This window comes from Maniola jurtina, chromosome 4 (assembly GCF_905333055.1).
Source record: "Maniola jurtina chromosome 4, ilManJurt1.1, whole genome shotgun sequence".
Taxonomy (NCBI): Eukaryota; Metazoa; Arthropoda; class Insecta; order Lepidoptera; family Nymphalidae; genus Maniola; species Maniola jurtina.
Window position 1 is genome coordinate 8206831 of NC_060032.1, and position 23104 is coordinate 8229934.

Genomic DNA, 23104 nt, shown 5'->3' on the forward strand with positions numbered 1-23104 from the left:
ATTTTTAAAAGTGCAAGGCCTGGGTAATTATTATTAAATGATTTCCTCATACTTATACCTATTTTTGGGGTTTACCCTTGAATAAAAATAAAACTACAAAATTAAAGATACAGAAATAATAATTTTATTAAAAAATATATACCTATTTTTAAACATTTAATTTCGTCTATAAATAGTGACAAACCTTCAACCGAATTGTCTTTTCAAAATTAAGGTAATTTCTCACGCCTTTAAGTCGCTTACAGAAAAAGGGTGTTCTTCATGGTCAAAAGTCTAAACTCATCATAAGTGAGTGACAGGGAGTGCACGGTGCACCGTCGCTCGTTTAGGACATCGCTTGCGAGATGACTATCGGACGTCCGAGTGCTCAAGGTTACGTCGTAATTACGTCCATAGTTTGCACAGTTCAGGCAGAGTGAAAGTAAGGAATCTCTCGATTTGATCCTGAATCGACGATCTGTCGAATATACCTAAGCTATGAGTGACGTGTAATTAAAGAAACCTCGTAGATTCATAGCCTACCTAGCGTCAAATATAGGTAATATTTGACGCCTGCCAGTGTATGTGAAGCCTCGAATTTTATTAGAAGTTTTTCGTGAACTGTGGTAAAGTTCAGTGGATTATTATTATATTGTCGCCAGACTAGTTTCTGATTCAATATTCAAACTCAGTTAAATGCTCAATCATACAGCCCCCGCGCTAACTTGGTGTGGGATAGCGCGGGTGACATGCGGGTGTGCGGGGCCTTCCCCCGCCTCATACCCCGATTGCCATCTCGACCTGTCGCGTACTATACACAATCTGCCAAAAATAATTATGTATCTTATTATATGCGCCATCATGAACCCATCGCTGGTTTACTACCAAGCTCGTACCTCCTCTCAGAATGGCCATATCTACCACACTGGGGCCAAATGCGAATTGGCGGACTTCACACATCTTTAAGAACATTATGCACTAGCCGATGCCCACGACTTCGCCCGCGTAGATTTCAGCTAAATCCGTCTAGTAGCTTTTGCATGAAGGATTATAATATATTATAATATTAGTGTGATAGTGATACCTACTCTCAAACATGCAGGTTTCCTCACAACGTTTTCCTTCACTATTGAAGCAAGTGACATTTAATTGCTTAAAACCTTGGAATTAAAACGTGTCAGGGGACCGCTGAATGTAAAAGAAATAGCTATGAAAGTCAGCTGTTGTACAAACAATAGTTTCTGTTATCTTTAGCGATCCCCGACGCAACAAGCACTTGAATAAACTGTAAAATTACTATTATTTGATCTTATGTGATAGCCATGGATGGGGTGGGTCGTGGGAATAAGCCGCTTCTTGTGATTTCAAAATCTTTCATGATTCTAGGTCAAGAGGAAGTAGGTACCCTATATAGGTTTTGATTCCCTTGACGAGTCGTGACAGACAGACTACAAAGTGATACTACCTATAGGGGTTCCTTTTTCTTTGGAGATACGGAACCCTAAAAATAACTGGTCAAGTCATATGCCAGAGGTCAGTACATGCAGGGTAGGCCTCAGTCACAGATTCAAAAAAGTAAGGATAGATACCTGCCGAGATTATTTTACTACTAAGATCCATTGTGATAACAGGTATCTAGAGTGTTATCAGTGTACCGAATAATGTTATCCAGCGTTATCTAATCCTATTTACACATAATAAAACTAACTATAGGTACTTAGTCAATTTTCTAATCCCAAAGACAAAAATGACAGCTAGAAATGATGCTAGTACGTTTAAGTTTGGCCGTGAAAAAGTAGCATACAGCCAAGCAACTCGGTCCTTAGAATATTAATTGACACCAAGGTCGTAGACGTTAACCGCAAAAAAATGTTTGTTCCATAAATATAGCTACTAGGTAGGTAGGTACATTAGATCAGTTATTTATGGACGTTATGAGGCGGCCTGATCCAAGATGTTTGGTTCCTAATCCATAGTTAAAATTAATAATATAACGCCGAACCTATTCATAAAATAAGTGAAGGGTATGCCAGCTCGCATACTCTCATGGTCTTTGATCGTAAGGAGAATACAATAAAATTGAAAACCAGTGCCCGCAGTGAAACTGAGTGGTGTGTATTACGATACTTGGCTGAGATCTATATGACTTTGCTCAGACTTAAGACACTGTCAAAACGAGACAGTGTTGTACCCAGTACCGCTGGAATAAATCTGTCTCGTTCTAAATGAAACTTAGGTCTTAAGCAAAGTCCAAGTGCGCTTTATAGATTTCAACCTTGGAGCATAATATTGTGTTGACTCCTGGCACCCCTGCCCTGACGTGCTTTTTGGACGCGTCGCGTCATGAGCGGCGCTTGGCGCCCGCAGAGGCAGACCCTGCGCCCGTGTGTGCTGCACAGTTCACTTTATATTACCTGTTATTGCTTTTATGGCTTTGGATGAGGATGTCCACGTATTGGTTCGCATAAGTTTAGCTTAGTTTTATTTATGTACTTACTTTATAGCTCTATATAGTCTCTATATAGTCATCTAGTAAGATGACACCCGCAACGTCGTCTACGTGGATTTAGGTTTTTAAAAATCTCGTGGAAATAGATTTACCGGTATAAAAAAGTATCCTGCACATACACACAATATGCACTTATCAGGTTGAGGGCTCAACAGATGTTAACAAGTAATAAAACGTTGATTGATAAAAATCAGTACACTCGAGAACGATAAGTGAAATTCAACGTGTTTGCGCGGCCCCTTACTTTTGTCATTGTCTCAATTAATTCCTGACCCCACTCAAGTGGAGATCATATTGTTTAAGTTCTATCATTCGCTGCACGCATACCAATAAAATTAATTGGGACTGTTAACAAAACATCCTTAGTTAGTCTTAGTAATGAGTACCTACCTAATCTGAGGTATTTTTTTTTTTTTTTGTTGACGCTGGGGAATGCATTTACGCATCCCCCCTGGAAGCTAGCCAGCCAGCCGTGAGGCAGCCAGCCAGCTGAGGGAGGGTATGTGGGACTCGCCGGCCGAGAGGCGACCGGAATACCCACTAAACCCCAGCGGCGCTACTGCGCGTCGCCTGGCGACTGGGTCACGGGAACGGCCGAAGCAAACAACCGCGACCCAGCCAGCGACGTCTGCCGAGGCAGACCCTCCACCGGGGACCTGCTCGGTCCCCAACACCGCACCTCCGTGACGCACCAACGAAGTGCGTCCCCCGACCTTGGGACGCGCACGTCGCCCGCGTCCCATCCGCCGCATCGTCCACTGTGCCCTCTGCTAGTCAGAGGGACACGCGGAGAAACCTCCCCCTCTGCCAGGTCATTAGCCATAGCCAACAATATCTCCGAAAAGAAATTATTAGCCATGTTACCGGGGCGCACCGGCCCGAACAGTGCTCTTCCCCTCGGACGCATCCAAAAGGGACTAGCAGCATCCAGGCACACTGGGAGGTTACCTGGCTGGCGCCCCAATCTACTCATTCGAGCAATAAATAAACAAAATACAGTTTAAAAAATATGTACTAGACACTAAAGCCTTTAAGTACTGAAATAATCAGAGACATGACTCGCCCCAGCTATTCCACAGGTAAAATAAGAATGTGTTATTGTATGCCAATCATCTATGTAAGTATATAAAAATGTTAAAAATACTGTTTTGGGCTCTATATTTTAATTAATAACAAAGCTTTCTCAAATAAAAATTTTCAAAATATGTATATTTACTTTTAAGTAGGTACAGGAATCGTTCAGTTACAGTTTTAGGTACGTACCGAATTAAACCGTATAGCTTTAGATGTTTAAAACCTTCTCTCGATAACTCTCTTATGGCGTAACAGACGGCGAAGGAAGAGGTTTTAATGATTGATGAAAAATATAGATAGGTAGGTTTGAAGAACATTTTTGTTTTAGGTGGAGTTTTCGTTTATTCAGAAGAGGCTACAAACACGGTTTGACTTTAGAAGACCTATGGCAGGCTCGCAGTGGAGACCAGTCCGGACGTCTGGGTGACCGATTGGAAGAAGCATGGGAAAAAGAATTAGAAAATTCACGTAAAAAGAAAATAGATCCATCTTTATCAAGAGCAATTGTTAGTTGCTTTTGGGTCGAATACATGTTATGTGGAGTAGTTGTTGGGATACTTTTTATAATTTTATGGTGAGTGGGTAAAAAGGACCATTTCCGTCGAAAACAGTCGTGTTCGTCCTTCTTCTGTTCTTATTTTGAAATGGAGTGCATTGGGGACAATGCGATAGTTCATTTTTTCTACCAATACTAGCGTTATTATACTGATAGGATCACCAAGCTAGGTGCCATATTTATTGTCCTTGACACTCCAGGCGTCGTGAATCACCAGACTGGTGTCAAGCGCATACGATGTCGATCTTTTTCAAACAGGTGATTTACGCGAATTTTTTTGTGCTTCGTAATAATCCCTACATCTTGGAATCTCGGTAAGATAATTCACTGAATATTTGTTTTAACGCTAAATAATCGGTTTTTACGCAGTAAAGGGTCACAACGTGTTAGCTCTGTTCTTGCATTGTAGTCATAAATAGCCCTCTGGGGTAATTCAGATACTGTATCTATATTGTCTTTATGGTCAATAAGATCTGGGGTAGTTCCGAGTTACCAAAGCTGTAAAAGAACAGTTTAGCGAAACTACTAGCAAAATTGAAGATATTTTGCTTCAGGGGTAAAGACGATCGAAAAAGAAACGGTCGGTCGGAGTGAAATATAAAACCATTTTTGATATAATTCGAAAATACCCCAAGATAAATCGCAATTACCCCAATTCTAAGAAAAAATAACTATTTTTCCGTCCTACGGTAAAGACTCTTGCTAAGCAACTTTATTTTCAGGCCGATGATACCTTTCACGCTACGTTTATTTATAAAATACTTCGCTGGGGAGAAAACTGAAGAAACTTATAGAAATGCGCATATTTATAATTTTTTAGTGAATTTCCTTAGTATATTCACCGCCATGGCTTTAAATCATACAGCATTAGCACAAAGTTGTATTGGTATGAAAGTGAGAATAGCGTCTTGTTCAGTCATATACAGAAAGGCAAGTATATTTTTACTTTTCTTCTTCTTTAATTAGCTAAATAGTTAGTAGTCGATAGGTCTTACTCTTAATTAACTACTTATTTTCATTAATCGAATTTCAAAAGGATCATAAAATAAAATAAAATTTACACTACTCAACCTTTTTTATTATCAAAGCGAAAAAAATATCAAGTAGATTCCTAGGTACTTATACCTAACGTGCCACGAAAAGTAAAATACCGTGTACCTTACTCAATACATTTTTTTTCTTGTAGATACTGAAACTAAACCGTGTTGGTCTAAGTCAAACAGAAACCGGACAAGTGATAAACTTGATGTCAAATGATGTGAATCGTTTCGATATTGCTGCCGGGTTTTTGAACTTCATTTGGGTAATGCCTCTGGTGGTACCGGTTGTTTTATACCTGGTCTGGCAGCACATTGGTTGGGCCACATTTTCCGTACTCCCCGTCATCTTCATCCAAACAATGGTAATACAAGGTAAGACTTTTCTTTCAATGTAATGCTCCGGCTACACGCTCCGTCTTGCCTGCGCAAAGATGGAACACTCAGCAGTGGCTAGTGGCCACACGGTACCAGTAAACTCATCAAAACTAAAACTGTGCAAACTCGCTGTTTTAGGAGCGTTAGAGGAGGTTGGCTGTGTTGTACTGATAAGTACCTACTTCAGCAATGTGGCCAAAAAAAGAGTAGATTTTACTAGATTCTTTATTTTATTGTTTACCTACTGTTAAAAAACAACAGAATACTGCGCGGAATACCGTCTGAATACTTTTAACTGCGCGGAATACCGTCTTGCCGTTCTCACGCTCCTGACTTATTTGCAGGTAAGACGGAGCGTGTAGCCGGAGCTTAATCTATATTCGAATTCGTTATGTATTGACATTGATATTATATCGCTGAAAGTATATAAAAAGCTCCACGACGAACCAGGACGTACGCATTCTTGGAAGCTCATACCTGTTGTGAATACCTGGTCGAGAAAATACGCCTCATCTATACTAATATTATAAAGAGGAAACCTTTGTATTTTTGTATTTTTGTATGTTTATATTGAATAGGCTCAAAAACTACTGGACCGATTTCAAAATTTCTTTTATCAAATAAAATCAAATAAAATATAGCCTATACGGACTCGGAAGAATCCCTCTAAGTATAGAGGGATTCTTCCGAATCCGTATAGGCTATATTTTATCCCGGAATATAGAAAAAATAAATGTCCACCCGTGCGAAGCCGGGGCGGGTCGCTAGTCTCTAATACGTACATATCTATGCTAATACGGATCCCTCTCCATGCGAGTTCAATTTTGTCCGGTTGTTTAAAATATTTAATAATATACACAGGGTAATCGATAAAACGTTACGATCCCGATGAGATGTTATAAGGGAGGTCATAATTCTATCAAATGACATTATGGACGAAAATGATCCACAAAAAAATCGAAAGCTTGGATAGTAATCAGTAGGTTTATTAGTTCAATGATGTTGAATAGATTGCTTAAGCTCATTTTTCTTTTTTTTCGAGTGCTATCATGAGTTTCTAATATAAAACAAGTTTCACTTCTTTCACATGTACTTACCATGTACACAAGCAATGGATATACCCAAACATTTTTAGTTTTTAGCTTTTACTATAAGTCTTTATTTATTTTTCTGTTTTAGCATATTTAAGTCATCTTCAAGGCGCTCTAAGAGGAAAAATTGCAAGGCGCACAGATAAAAGAGTAAAAGTTATGAGCGAATTAGTGAATGGCGTTCAAGTGATAAAAATGTATGCATGGGAAATACCTTTTGAGAAACTCGTTGATAAATTACGCAAGTAAGTGATCAAGTAGTATTTAAGCCCATCACGAAGTAATATATTGATAGCGTGTGAGATATGAAATAGGTACGCATTTCGGGTTTCGACTGACCACACACGATTAACAGGGCTCTCTCCGTCACTCGTTTCATACAATCGTAGTTCCAATTTCATTTGAATATTAAGCAACCAAAGTCTATGAAATTTTGCAGACATATTCTAGAAACTAATATCTGTATCTGTGGTGTTTTAGATTTTTCTAAAAATATGTAGTTTTAAAATTACAGGGGCTCAAAGATTTGTATGAAATTTTTTAAGACCGCGTAACTTTGAAACCGAATATTTTAACAGAAATCTGGAAAACCACAGACATAGATATTAGTTTCTAGAATATGTCTGCAAAATTTCATGGATTTTGGTTGCTTAATATTCAAATGAAATTGGAACTACGATTGTATGAAACGAGTGACGGAGAGAGCCCTCTAGCATACTTATCATAATTTTTTTGATCTGTTCTCTTGCTAGTCGTCTAGTCTTGGCATTTTAGGAGTTGCACGTGTTTTGAAATAACGTGTTTGACCTCGTTGAGAGTTCCCCAGATGAGGATTGGGATATTCACATTGTTACGTCACTCTCTAAAAGTATAGCATAAAACTTATAAGTAATTTTAATAAGACCGTGGAACTAAATCGTGCTTTAAAAAGCAGTGCGCTTTATTTCTAACTGGAATCACACTGGAATATGCTCTACGACGTTATCTTACATGTGTGTGATACACTTTGCTCTACAGTCGGTACAGTTAAAGTTTTATTACTTAGTATACCTACACGCTAGCTGATTCGTGGAATTAGGGTTATTAAGAATACCCTTGAAAATTCTCAAAATTCTTTCTTGTGGGTCTACGATTTTGACTCGGTTATCGGTATTACGATTGCTATTTATTAGATGTCAATAGCCGGGACCGGCTGGTAACAATTTCCAGACGTCCAAAGTTGATCACCCACCTACTCTAAGATTATGGAACCTCACATAATATCACACACGTTGCTATAACAATCACCCCCCGATAAAAAAGATTTTCATAAATTCCACCCGGGCGAAGCCGGTAAAAAAAAAGGTGACTGACTGAATGACTGACTGACTGATGTATGAACTATGCATGCAACGCACAGCTCGAAACTGCGGGACGGATAGGATTGAAGCAGTTAGCTATTGTGACGTAGACATCCGCTAAGAAGGATGTGGGAAATTCAATCCCTGAGGAGAGGAGGTGAAATAGGGGTTTGGAATTGGCTTAGTCCACGCGGACGAATCGCTGGCTTAAACTAGTCAGGAAATAAAATTTGCATTCACGATATTCAGATTATCATTGCAGGAGGTAAGTATAATGAGTGATAATTATTTGTTAATTATGTATTAACTGAGAATATAATATAAACTTTGTAAGACTGCAAAACATGTTTGAATTTATACACATCGTGGGAAAATTTATTAATAGTTAGGTAATGTTGTAATTTAAAACGCTACTTATTCAAATTAAATGAAAACTATGTAAAGCCTGAATAGAAATAATACGCCGATGTTCACACAGTACATCAGTCATGCTTACGAAACACGAGATCTATTTGTTACTGTAAAAGCACGAATTACGGAAACTCCTAAAACACAGCGCGCAGGTAGGTCGTGCTTTTACAGGATGTACCACCTCCTTGTTACGTTACGTTACCTTACGTTGGCAGCATAACACACAATGACGTGTTCATAATCATACGCATGACCTGACCCACATATCAGACCTTGTTATTTTTTTCTTTCACAGGTACGAAGTGAAATTTATATTACGGACTTCCTTTATTAAAGGGTTTTCTACTGCTCTTAGTGTGTTTACTGAGCGTTTCATTCTCTTTGCGGCTGTGGTCACCTTTGTATTGACCGGGGGACACATAAGTGCAGAAATTACATTTTGCCTTGTACAGTATTACAATTTACTGCAACTCGCTTGCAACATCTTCTTCCCAATGGCACTAGCATTTCTTGCTGAATCCAGAGTTTCCATTAAACGGCTTGAGGTTGGTACCTAATCTTAATTTTAACTAGATTTTAAACAATAATAAGAACGTAAAAGTTCCTACTAACTATGGACACTATTTAATTAACTCTCAAAAGATATGTACCTATCTAAAATACTTAATTAAAAAAGCGCGATATATAAGTACGAGTAGGTACCTAGTAGGTACCTAACTTCACTTACATGTGTAATTCGTCACCGTCATCTGTTGATGGATTTCGAAGGTGACCAGACCTTCGAAATCCATCGAATCTTTTGTCTGTTTGTATTTATATTTTATTTTTTTATACTTTGTTGCTAACGGCGCGGGCGTTGCCGTTGTTTACGTGTGAAAAAACAACCGAGGGTTCCGTACTCGGGTATTTTTTCTGACATTTTGCACGATAAATAAAAAACTATTATGTATAAAAATAAATAATAATCTCTATTAGAATGTACAGTTAAGTCCCTTTCATATGATACCCCATAGTTATCTTACTTTAAAAATTTAAACACATTTTAATTTATTTTTTATGATGTAACCACAAATTTACGGTTTTCGGATTTTTCCTTTACTTGTGCTATAATACCCACCTACCTGCCAAATTTCATGATTCTAGGTCAGTGGGAAGTACCCTACATGTTTTCTTGACAGACACGACAGACGGACAGACAGACAAAAAAGTGATCTCCTATAAGGGTTCCGTTCCTTGCTTCCGTTGCTTTTGAGGTATGGAACCCTAAAAACGAAAAAAAAAATGACTTGTATGAACCTAAAAAACTTGACTTCGAAAGGCACACGTTGATTTCTGGTTTCTTTGTGTAGAAACAAATTTTTTATTTTATTTTATAGCGGCTTTGGAAGACGGTTTTTTGCGCGGGTAACTGTTAGTTCGTCTGTAGCTGTAAATATTATTATTCGTTAAATTCATGGTGTAAACCACCTTAGTGGTAACTAGGTAATAAACTTTGAAAGATAATGGGCAATTTCATTAAAATCTTGGTTAGGTAGGTAAATGAGAACGCATCAAATAATATTCTACTTGTGCTTGGGTATAAATATCAATACCTTCCTCATTATTTGAAACTTGAAAGTAAAGTCCTTGAGTGTCGGCGTTCATTTGAAATAGGTTCCTATTCATATGTACTTAACTACCTACATACCTAGATCTCGCGGTTTAGATGTAGTTTAGAACCTCAGAAAAAACATATTTGGTGTCAACTTTTTATTAAATTATAAAAATGTGTTATGTTCTTGTAAAGATAAAGTTCATGGATGAATGATTAAGCTTTTTTTAGAGATCTCAGATATGTCGAGCCATCGACGATGTTGTTATTTTACCGTTGTGGGTTTTTTGGTAGAAAGTAAAATTGATCAAAAAACTGTGGAACCAACTTCCATCTAGTACTTATTTCCTCAGAATGATATGGGGTAATTTGGGCTGTTGATAACAAATCCCGCATTGGCTGTGGTAATTAATTAGGTATTTATATTGTTATTACACATAAGTATATATATTTTTACTGTTGTAGAACTTTCTAACTCTCGAAGAGTTAGAAACAGAGGTGCCGAAAATCAACGGTTTTAGTGCTAATGCTCTTAGCAACGGTATAGACAAAGAAAAGGAAAGTGGCAATGGCAAAGTAAAATCCTTGGGCTTGGTTCTTTCTGGTGTGTCCGCTAGTTATGAGCCTAACCCAATTGTGCCCACACTGAGGAATTTATCACTGACAGCGAGCCCAGGGGAGTTTGTCGGAGTTGCTGGACTAGTTGGATCTGGAAAGGTAAAAAATGTGTAAGCTTCCTTATTGGATTAAGTGGTATGTCTTATAAGATAGTGTCCTTGAAATCAAATTACGTTAGTGCAGTTTTTGAACTGTAATATTCTCATTAGGTACATAATATCCGATTAATTTCATTTATCCATAAGAAAAATACAATGACATTCGCAACCATTAATTTTAAATAACATCTTTTCAAAAAATGCTGCTATTAATTACTTAGTAAGAATTTACGGATGTAAGTAGGTACCTGTACAATTTGTTAAAATATTCCAACATTACGGCATTATCAAGTGTGATTAAGAATTCTGGTTGGTGAATAACATAACAAACCGTACATTGTCTGTCCTGTGAGAATGTTTCACAGTTCGTAAATTGCATATTTCCGGTAATAACTACAACACAAGAAATCTAGATATAAAACGAGAAACTGATTAAACCTACAAAATATTCGTTGGCTCGTAGTTCGAGCTTTTACAGTAACATTGTTACTGTAAATTTAACAGTAACATTAAATATGGTACTGTAGTTCGAGCTCTTACAGTAACACGAACTACGGGAAATATTAACTCACATGAAAGTGTTTGATGAACTTTTTAGAAATAATTCTAATAATATCTACGGATGTTCGCACGGTCGTGAAGCGAAGCGTAAATAGATTGCGTATTTCTGGATGTGATCTAGGTATATTCAGATAAATTATACTTAATTATCTATTGTCTTATATGCATTCAAATCGATGAAATGATTGAACAGACACACGCACTTATATCTTTCGCAGTAGGTATAATATAACGATGGAAAAGATAGGTATTTTGAAACCAGTTTATATAACTAGGTCAATATATTGTGTACTTGGTACCTACCTACATATTATTGTTTGCATTATCACGCATATATATATAAACTTCGTTTTTCTTTGACAAAAAGAAAGTCAAAGAAAATCGAAGTTTCCTTGGGATTTTCCAAAAAGTTGTATTACACGTATACTAGATCGCAGGCATCATCTACGAGTTCGTTTTAAAAATCCCGTGGGATGCAAGCTATTTCTGTAACAAACGTCAAAATCGGTTTAACGGATGGGCCGTGAAAAACTAGCACACAGACACACTGTCGCATCTACAACATTACAATGGTTGTGGATGGATACATAAAGTTGTAGTCATAATCAAAGTAATTTAATATTCATAATATAACATTATACGTCAATCACAATTCCAATTCATTTATAAGTAGGTAAGTACTTTAAAAACTAACGGTTGAAATGAAGAATCTCTCAAAACAAATAAGAATCTTCACGTAGCGGCCGTATGATATATAACGCATTTCAATTTTATATTAAATCTAATACGCGTATTATACTAAACGTATGTAAAGTAATTCTTTTGTATTACGTATTTACATTTTATTCACATTGTGTAGGTAAGTATTTTTTCATGTTCAGGAATTACAACAGCTGTCATAATATATTATTTTATATTGTTTTATATACAGTCGTCCCTCTTACAAGTAATTTTGGGAGAGTTGAAGCCATCGCAAGGAACAGTGTCACTTGGTGGCGCTCGCATTTCTTATGCGAGTCAGGAACCCTGGCTTTTTGTGGCAACCGTTAGGCAGAACATCCTCTTCGGTTTACCCTACGATCGAATGCGATATAAAAAGGTAAGCAACATGTTTTTTTCTAGTCTTCAAAACTAGGTGTAGTTCTATTCTGTAAATTAATTAGATGCAGAAATGTACCTACTTAATGATTTGTAGACATGTAAAAATTATTGTTTGTCTATCGGGAGTTTACCTATAACTGTAAGCAATGGTTCTTTACATATACCTACGTTAGCTACGATATTCGTACTATTATTTTACTATCGCTTCTTCTTGTAAGTCTTTCTTCAAATCCATTGTTTTACTGTACGTTGCCCCCAAACGACACAATAGTACGTAGGTACAATGAGCGCGAATAGGTACCTACTATAATATTATAATACCTCATTTGCTATTTATAAATTATAATTTACAATTCATGTTCTTCGAGTATTTGCAAAGCTTCAAGAAAAACACACGTAGGTACGTCTTACACTCCGACTTAATAATAACTAAGTATACTTATCAATAAAGGAAAACTCAACTTCAAAAACACTGAAAAACTTATTATATCCTTTTATAAAGTACATATATTTTATAATTCACTTATAATATTTGTTTGGTTTGTATTTCTTTGGTTTGGAGCCACTTCAAAATACCCTACCTACAATATAAGTTTGCATTTTTTATTCATTGGTTTAATGGTTACTTTAAAGAAAATTAGTTTGCAAGTCAAGTTGTTTTTCTGTGTTTTTGAAGTCGTTTCACTTTTTCTAATTTTTGGTCATCTTCCTTTCAAATGACGGTGTTCTTGAGTAAACTACTATCACAGAATACTACATAGTAGTGCCTTTCATGTACAGAAGGATCATTCCGCAAAATCGTTAAAATAAAAAGCGTCTTATTACGACGCAATAAAGTGCAATTCAGCTTGCACAGTGCTGCAGCCTATAATTTAAACACTTGTCTTTCTGCCGCGTATATTTCTGGGGTCTCGGCTTAAATGACCAAGTGAGGGAAACTATATAAGTATGGACTTCGTCTGTGCCGGCGCTCGCCGACACACGCGCGACACCCCTTTAGAGCGCTTCCCAGTCAGTTCCACCACCAAAAACACCAGTAAAACAAAAAACCCGGCCACTTTTAACAAAAAGAAAACACTCCAAAAGGGCAGAGCACGCGCGCCAGCAAACACCAACACACACGAAGTCCTGTAGAGTATTAGATGGTGACAGGTCGGTGACGTCACAATTGTATTGATCACGGAGGGCTTGGGTCACTTACCTTCCCTGCGACCTTCCTATGTTTGTACTTTGTAGCGACGACCGCCAAATAAAAGGGTAGAAAAATGATTATTTTTATTTGAAACATAATTTTATTATCTAGTTTTTTTTTTGTCAACTCGGTACTTACTCAAATATTTTCTAAAAATTGTAACAGAAAGATCATTATAAGATTACTTCAGTAAAAACTTTTAAGAGATTTTAACAAGGCCGAGAAATTGATTATCGTTCATCAGCGGGATGTATGCTAACATATATCTGTATTCTATACCAACGTCAAAACCCGTTTAACGGATGGGCCGTGAAAACAAATCTGACAGACAGACACACTTTCGCAAAGTTCTTACCTAAGGTATATTATTGATGCAGTGCAGTGTTTAAAATCTCACGTTTTCTGCTATGAAAACCTCCATAGAAGAAAACGTAAGATCATTAAATCCAATAAGTAGGTAGGTATACCTACCTATTATATATTGCTTACTATAGTAAGCAATCAGCATACCTACGTAAACTACAGTCAAAATATTAAAGAAAACGGTCAAGTGCGAGTCAGACTCGCGCACCGAGAGTTCCTTGCAATTTTTTTTTTCGAATTTTGCATGGTTAATAGTTTTTGAATTACCTAGTAATTCAAAAACTATTAAGTATGCATAAAAATAAATAAAAATCTGTTTTAGAATGTACAGGTATGATACCTTTCATTTGATACCCTACTTGCTATAGTTATCTTATTTCGAAAATTGAAAATACTAATTTTGTTCATGAACACATTTTAATTTTGTTTCTGATGTAACCACAAATTCACGGTTTTCAGATTTTCCCTATATTTATGCTATAAAACCTTACCTGCTAAGTTTCATGATTCTAGGTCAACGAGAAGTACTCTATAGGTTTCTTGACAGACACGACAGACAGACAGACAATGAAGTGATCCTATAAGGGTACCTTTTTTCCTTTTGAGGTACGGAACCCTAAAAATAACGGATTATACCTATACGTTTATTCCTACTTATGTAGGTAATAGTTATCCAGTTTTAATTGCCGCAATTTTTTCTCATCTTTTAAAGATTTTAGAAAGAAAGATGTTAGAAAGGCTATAACAGCTGTAGTATACACGTCAAATAAACGTTTAGCTCCATTTTAACGTTATCGATCCACTACAAGTTATAACAAACGTTTAGAGCCATTTTAATCTTTTTGTTTTCATAGGTGGTAACAGCGTGCGCGTTAGTCCGTGACTTCGAGCAGTTGCCGGACGGAGACTCCACGTTGGTGGGCGAACGCGGCATCAGCCTCAGTGGCGGCCAGCGAGCGCGCATCGGCCTCGCACGCGCTTGTTACCGACAAGTAAGAGTCTACTCTCTCTACATCGTAATTCTCATTCCTGAAGATCGTGACCATTAGTCCGTGACTTCGAGCAGTTACCGGACGGAGACTCCACGCTGGTGGGCGAACGCGGCATCAGCCTCAGCGGAGGCCAGCGAGCGCGCATTGGCCTCGCACGCGCTTGCTACCGACAAGTAAGAATCCACTCTCTCTACATCGTATTCCTCACTGCTGAAGATCGTGACCATTAGTCCGTGACTTCGAGCAGTTACCGGACGGAGACTCCACGCTGGTGGGCGAACGCGGCATCAGCCTCAGTGTCGGCCAGCGAGCGCGCATCGGCCTCGCACGCGCTTGTTACCGACAAGTAAGAGTCCACTCTCTCTGCATCGTATTCCTCATTCCTGAAGATCGTGACCATTAGTCCGTGACTTCGAGCAGTTACCGGACGGAGACTCCACGCTGGTGGGCGAACGCGGCATCAGGCTCAGTGTAATCTCAAAATCTATAAAAATGTTAAATCCATGCGGACGAAGTCACGGCAATATGCTTGTGGATGACACGACATACGTGTTAGTGGAAAAATAAAAATCAACAACCTAAATTAAAACAAACAAAATGTTCCTTAGCTTATATGCCTTATACATATACTTAGGTATTTTAAATAAATAGGAGCCAATAAACAACCCAACCAACCTAACCATACCAACCACCAATAGAACCAACTAGTAGTACCTATATATTTTCCTTATCAAGCTAGTATCTACGAGTATATATAATATCTATATATAATTACGTAAGTATAAAATTTATCGAGTAGGTATAATTTATGTAGTGTCATGGTCATCGCTCCGTACGATGATGTGCAAAAAATGTTTATGCTCCGTAATTATGCGCTCAATTAAACATCTCTAAGAAATAATAATAATACGAGTATGAGTATAATATAAGAGTAATGAGTACAATTAAGAGCTGGAGTCTCTCCCGAGGACGTCCCATACAAACGAAGTTTGATTCTTGGTGTATTAATATTTAATAACTAGTTGACTCGTGCCGGCTTCGCACTTTGTTAAAAATGGAGAGGAAGTAGAATTTCCAAAAATCGAGAAACATATTTCTTTATTTTCAAATACCAATTTTACAATCAAGTCCAATCAGTTTTTTAATCAAAATTTAGACGCAGGTAACCCTAAAGTAGCTTATTTTTCTTTGATTTTACGTCACCTACCCATTCTACATATTGTCGATTCAGGATCAAACCGAGATTTCCCTCACTTTAGCTCACTCTGCTACTGGGTAGGCAAGTAAGAGTGAAAAAGAAGGGTTTGGGTATAGTCACATAATCCTTGAATTATATTAAAATGAAGTCAGTAAACTGATTTTTATCATGTTACAAGTAGGTAATAATCTACGTAGATGCTTATAATATGTATGACCCTGAGGTAGGCCTCAGGGTCAAACATATTACGGCCACACCTCGAGAGTCGAGAGCTTCCAAGCACGCTCCATAATCCATAATTACCTACCTACCTAAACGAAGTTTGATTCTTTTTATAATATACTAACTGACCCGCCCGGGCTTCCGTGGAGTGGACTTTCTGATATAGGTCTGTCCAAAAAGTCTGAGATAAGTACCTACCTACAATATAATTTTTTATTTTAACCAATTTAAGCCCAAATACCACTCCTACCGTAGCAAACGTACGCCTATCGGATTCAAATCTGTCTAAATCCTGAATCAGAATGTAACAGAATGAAGATTTAACAAGTGTAAATTAAAAATTTATAACACCTCCGACAAGTGAAGGTTACAGTAACTAGAAAAGAGCGCATAACTTTCAAACGGCTGAACCGATTTTCTTGAATTATAGCTAAGAACACTCTCGATCAAGCCACCTTTCAAACAAAAAAAAAATAATTAAAATCGATTCATTAGTTTAGGAGCTACGATGCCACAGACAGATACACAGATACACACGTCAAACTTATAACACCCCTCTTTTTTGAGTCGGGGGTTAAAAAGAAAAGGTATGATAAGTTGAGATAGTCCCAATATCGGTAGATATGTATCTACAAAGACCGTTACACTTTAGAGACATCTATGTCATTGACATCGATCCTACATAGACAGAGATATAATAAAAGATATAAAATTAAAGATAACGTCATTGCAAAGTAAAAGGCGTAGGTAAAACGCATTGTCACAATTTATGACAACAAAGTACTGCCTATGTATAATTACCTAGAGTCTAGACCTAGCTGTTCTTATTATTTATCACTACCAATATCATAAATTTCCAAAAGTGTGTTTGTTGGGTTTATTAGTTTGTCGTTCAGTCACGCCGCAACGGAGTGGCTGATTGACCTGATTTATACATGGATATAGTTGAAGACCGAGAGTGGTATAGGCTACTTTTAACCCGTAAAATCAAAGAGTTCTAACGGGATTTTTGAAAATAAATTAGCTGGTCTTCTTTCTCTATGTTGATGTAAACCCACATGTAGCAAAGACTCTTCCGGACTGACTGACGGACCTATCAACGCATGGCCTTAATCCGCTGGCTTTAAAAACGTAGGTAGGTGGGTCTCTGTTACGACGTAGGCACCCACTAGAGAATTTTTAGGAAATTCGAATCCTAAGTTATTAACATATCCCTAGACCCTAACATGAAACTTGGTATTTGCGCTTTTTCCCTAGACCCTAATTATGAAAATTGGTATTTGGGCTTTTAGTCAGAAATGAAGAAGTGTTAGGGAAGGAGTGTAAGGGATTTTTGGAAATACCCTCTCACCGTTTTTTAAAAATCCACTCGAGCGAAACTAAGACGGGTAAGCAAGTATGTGAATAAAATCTTTAGATACGTAAAAAGCGATAATATCAAGAAATACCTACCTCAATAATCTTTTTTTATTGAAACGCGGTCAACTGTTATTGCTGTCTAGCAACTTTTTCCGCGTAGAATGTGAATATTATGAAGCCACTATATTATGGGCCTGCGAACGTATTAAAAAAATTCGAATGCAAAACGATTTCCTAATTTACATAATATTATCATAAGCATCATGTATTACAATGTAAATGATTATTATTATCTAATGGGTTAGTAGGTATACATAATTAGTGAAGTCATCTAAATCCACTCACTAGGTGTTCCTCAAGGCTCTATTTTAGGTCCCTTTCTGTTCTTCGTATGTATTATAACCTTGATTGTTTAATAAAGCTTAGCAGTTAGGAAATGGGACATTTAATTCATAAAACTGCGAGGTACTTTATAGGCTATATTTCAAATTTAAAAAACTTCAATAAACAATGATTTTGATTGTTCAATGAAATACTACTCAAGGAGGTATGACAAAACTTATTTTTTTACTCATATTTTTCATGTTTAGTGAAACTGTGGTCTACAAGTTTTAGAATTTATGCTAATAACTTAAGAAGTCTTTGTTTGTACCAACAGGCAGACATTTACCTCCTGGACGATCCGCTGTCGGCAGTGGACACGCACGTCGGCAAGCACTTGGTGACAGAATGTGTCATGGGGCTTCTCCGACACTCCACACGCATCCTTGTCACGCACCAGCTGCATCATCTCAAAACTGCCGACAAAGTCATTATACTAAGAAATGTAAGTCTTTATCATGTTTTATATATAACTTTAATGGAGCTCCCTTCCGGGCTTAATATTTACGAGTTCGGAGTTTTGCAATTTCATTTACACGTCAGGTGTGTATGTAAATTCTTTAGTCTTCGTACGAGTACTAAGCTAATGGGTTTCATTGTATTTTTGATGCATACCTACACATCGGTCATGACACTCATAACCTCAGATTACTAGGTTTTTAGTTTTTAAATTATCTTGTATAGCGAGCAAACATAATGTTATGTTCCGCCGCCCACCATTGGAACTGGAGTTAATAAGCCCTTTGAAGAATTCCTTGGCAGAGTTTTGAGGTAGTGGGTAATAGTAGTTTGTGCAGGTGGAAGCTGGAACCATAGCACGAGTGCGGATAATACATATTATGACATTACATAAGTACAAAGGTTAGACAAAGTAATCGTGTGGAGTGTGCGGGACGAAGGAGCGACCCGAAGTGCCCTACGTACCTAGTTAGGGTTCTATATTATATTGAAGGGTATAAAAGTAGCATTGATATGGGTGGGTGGCAGAAAGTACCTCGAATTTTAGTTGTAGACTGCAGTTGAAGTTCACCTCTGCTATATGAAAATAAAGTGAGAATCTGAACGATAAAGCAGATAATTATAAACATTATGAATTGCAAAAACCGCTATTAATATCTGACAAATATCTACCTAATAGGTATATTATTGTTAATGTCATCTTTAATTAAGTTTTTAGTTTTTTTTACCCAATTAACCACAATCGTAAGCTCAGCAACATTTAAATGAGGAATCTGAGTAGGTTTTGCTAACACAATAAACTTTATACCTATCTAATATTTCTAAATTTAAAAAAAAAAGAAAAATAGATATGACCAACCTACCTTCATAATGGAGATTCAAGTAATTGCCTATTAAAAACCCCGATTATTAATTACCCGTATAAATCATAAACATAACAAATTCTTTATCTCTTGTTATAAAAAGATATTGTCTAGGCTTACGTATAGATATTTTTAGAGTTCCGTAAGTCCAAATTAAAAAACGGAACTCGTGTGTCTGTCTATCTGTAACAGATCTGTACCTATATGTATCAGATGGACATCTGTCACATCCAATTTGATTTAAATCTTTTGAAACCCTAAAAAAGTTTTGCAAACTGTACCTACCTATATCGTGTCAAATGAAAAGGCTTATTGTGAGGATCTAAGGTATAATTTTATAATTTTAATATTTTTATTAAGTATTTTTTATTGTATTTAAGAAAATAGATGAAAATTAACCATTCCTCCTCCTTATCTCCGAAACCACTGAGCCTAAGATTTTGAAAAAAATATATAAAAAATAGTTCTTCAGGTAAGTTCTATAGATTACAGGAAAACCTATAAGTAGTCTATCTCTATAGTCTTAAAATAATAATATGGTAACGCTCAATATTGTCCGTACGAGCTTACACATTAATCGTACGGAATATTATGTAAGTTAAGAGATCTCGGTTCAAATTAAACACAGTTAATGTTAATAAGCATAAAGTTGCGCTAAACAAATGGTGTTAGTGCAGCAATGAGAGTTCTATTTACTCTTTGAAACATAATCTTGATAACGCAAATTGCTTTGTACATAAAACTTGCAGATTAGGTATCTAGAAACACTAGGTATATCTAAGCTGTTTATTGGGGCTTTGAGGTTAAGTATATAATTTACATTAGGTGTTTAACAAAATGATAATCTTTTATCATTATTAGTCTAGATTAAAGCGGTCCTCCAGCCTCTAAAATTTTTTAATTTTCATGGCGGCAATTTTGAAATTTTTAGTAGGTAGATATTTGTTGTTATAACGACAATACAAAATACACATTCTGGGAAAATTTCAGGTCTTCACCTATTTTGGTTCACGATATACAGCCCGACAGACAGACGGATGGACGGACGGACGGACAGCGGAGTCTTAGTAATAGGGTCCCGTTGGCACCCTTCGAGTACGGAACCCTAAAACGTGATAACAAAGATATTTAATAAGATCATACTGTCTGGTAATAAACTCTTGCTAAATATCGTAGGCACCTACCTACTTCGTAAACCATGTACCTAGATATCTTAGGTACCTATCCTATAACTAGTAGGTAGGCGACAGGTTGAGATGGTAATCGGGTAATTTCGCACCGGGTAAGCACGGGGGCTATGTGGGTGTGCGGGGCATCCCTACCCCTATTGCCATCTCAAACTGTCGTGTACTTTAGCTAGGTAGGTGTTTATTCGTTTACTTATACACAGGGCGAGATAGAAATAGAAGGCAGTTTCGAGGAGGTCTCAAAGACCCCGCTGTTTGAGGAGCTGCTGGAAGAAGAGGAGCCCGCAGCCACAGCGGAAGTACCACACGCACAGGTGCAGAGGCAACGCACAATGTCTATTCAGGTAAATTGCTCAGCCCCACTGGCCTTTTTTTCGTGAGGAAATCCGTCATGGATACCTACCACTGGCCACGGGGGAGCACAGTGGTTATGTCGGACTCCTACCGACTAAAAACCTCACAAAGTTATCCCACCGCTTCACTGACGACGGAGCACAAGGGACCACCACTGGCCCTACGACATCCATTTAGCCCTACTTATCCATAAATCCATTACAAAAATAATTATAAAACTTCTCCATTGAAAAGCTATTGTGTTGCGTATATCAATCACAGACTTCCTACGAGATTAAAAAAAAACTAAATCACTACCTAAATGCGAAACTACTACATAAATGCGAAAGTGTGTTTGTTTGTTGGTTTGTCCTTGCAACGCGACGGATCTACGTGATTTTTTTCATGGTCATAGCCAAAGACCTGGAGAGTGACACATAGGCTACTATTTATCTCGGGAAACCAAAGAGTTCCCACGGGATTTTTGATAGTCAAAATCCACGCGGACGAAGTCGCAGGCATCAGCTAGTCTTTAATAATAATAATGTACTTAGGTACTCACATGTCGTGAATTTTGCTAAATAATAGGATAATAATAGGCAAGGTATTGATTATTTAGGATTCATTTAATTATTATTTATTATAGTCTCGTTCAAGCGTCAGCACGATAGCAGACGGTGCACAAGATGAAGATGATGATCCACAGGAAACTGCTGAGCTAATGGAAACTGGTAAGATACTATGCGCTTCAATTTGGAAGACCATCGGCGAGATACTTCTTAACTCGCATACAAACTTTTAATTTATAACATTTAGTGTCTGGATCTGATTTCCTGTCTGTTTTCATTAAGAGTTAATATCATCTACTTACAACCAATATGCACCGACTGTTGGATTTAGGCCTTTTTAGGGTTCCCTACTTCAAAAGGAAAAACGGAACCCCTATAGGATCACTTTGTCTGTCTGTCTGTTTGTCCGTCTGTCTGTTTGTCGTGTCTGTCAAGAAAACCTACTTTCCGTTGACCTAGAATCATGAAATTTGGCAGGAAGGTAGGTCTTGTAGTACAAGTCAAGGGAAAAACTGACAAGCGTAATTATTATGAAATCTTTAATCAGATAGTTACCTACTTAATTTAGAAATCATAGTTTGGTATATTTTTTATATATATGGAACTCAAATAGGCTACTTTTTGTCAAAGAAAATCGAAGTTTCCTTGGGATTTTTCGAAAACTTGAATCCACGTAGGCTAGATCGCAAACATCATCTATATAGTATACTAGCTAATGCCCGCGACTTCGTTTTAAAAATCCCATGGGAACTCATTGATTTTCCGGGATAAAAAGTAGTCTATGTGTTAATTCAGGGTATAATCTATCTCCAATCCAAATTGCAGCCAATTCCGTCCAGTAGTTTGAAAGAGTATCAAACATCCATTCATACATACAAACTTTCGCGTTTAAAATATTAGTAGGATAATTTGGTATCAAAATGTAAATAAACAAAATAAATACTGAATAACATTCAACGTAACAGATACGCGGTATCTTTATTGATAGTAAATTGTATTTTTATTACGCTAATGAACGATCTTCTTCGTTGGCATAGGTCATAGCCTTAATTGGGTCATAGCTACATCGAATAGACATATGCATTGTGCTTATCGAATTTCCCAGTACGTCCGGTGGGGCGCTTTGAATCGGTACAAAAAAGTTCCGGCTAAGTGCGAGCCAGATTCGCGCACCGAGGGTTTCGCACTCTGGGTATATTTTCGACATTTTGCACTCAAAAATTACTATGCATAAAAATAAATAAAAATCTGTTTTGGAAATGTACAGGCCTTTTATATTATGATACCACACCACACTTGGTATAGTTATCTTACTTCGAAGATTGAAAATACTTACTAATTATTATTATTTTGTTCTAGAACACATTTTTTTGTGATGTAACCACAAATTCACGGTTTTCCGATTTTTCCCTTTACTTGTGCTATGCTACTTGCCTTTCATGATTCTAGCTTAACGGGAAGTACCCTATAGGTTTTCTTGACAGACACGATAGACGGACGGATGGACACATAGACAGACAACAAAGTGATCCTATAGGGCTTCCTTTTTTTTCTTTTGAGGTACGGAACCTTGAAAATCACATTTTTAACTGACTTCAAAAAAAGGAGGAGGTGCTCAATTCGTCGTGATCTTTTTTATTTT

The 23104-nt window shown here is 37.2% G+C and overlaps 1 protein-coding gene across 3 annotated transcripts in view; it reads left to right on the plus strand.

Annotated features, from left to right (window-relative positions):
- The window catches only part of LOC123864231 (ATP-binding cassette subfamily C member 4-like), a 65016-nt gene that overhangs the window by 24363 nt on the left and 17549 nt on the right, over nucleotides 1-23104 (plus strand). For all 3 annotated transcript variants that reach the window (XR_006795733.1, XM_045904518.1, XM_045904519.1), the window contains 11 exons: nucleotides 3891-4136; nucleotides 4841-5048; nucleotides 5305-5530; nucleotides 6713-6869; nucleotides 8671-8920; nucleotides 10432-10683; nucleotides 12175-12342; nucleotides 14754-14891; nucleotides 18329-18496; nucleotides 20764-20904; nucleotides 21540-21624. Coding sequence is in view for 2 of the 3 variants with exons in the window: in XM_045904518.1 (XP_045760474.1) it covers nucleotides 3891-4136; nucleotides 4841-5048; nucleotides 5305-5530; nucleotides 6713-6869; nucleotides 8671-8920; nucleotides 10432-10683; nucleotides 12175-12342; nucleotides 14754-14891; nucleotides 18329-18496; nucleotides 20764-20904; nucleotides 21540-21624 (2039 nt within the window). In the remaining variant the exon portion in view is untranslated. The remainder of the gene's footprint in view (nucleotides 1-3890; nucleotides 4137-4840; nucleotides 5049-5304; nucleotides 5531-6712; nucleotides 6870-8670; nucleotides 8921-10431; nucleotides 10684-12174; nucleotides 12343-14753; nucleotides 14892-18328; nucleotides 18497-20763; nucleotides 20905-21539; nucleotides 21625-23104) is intronic.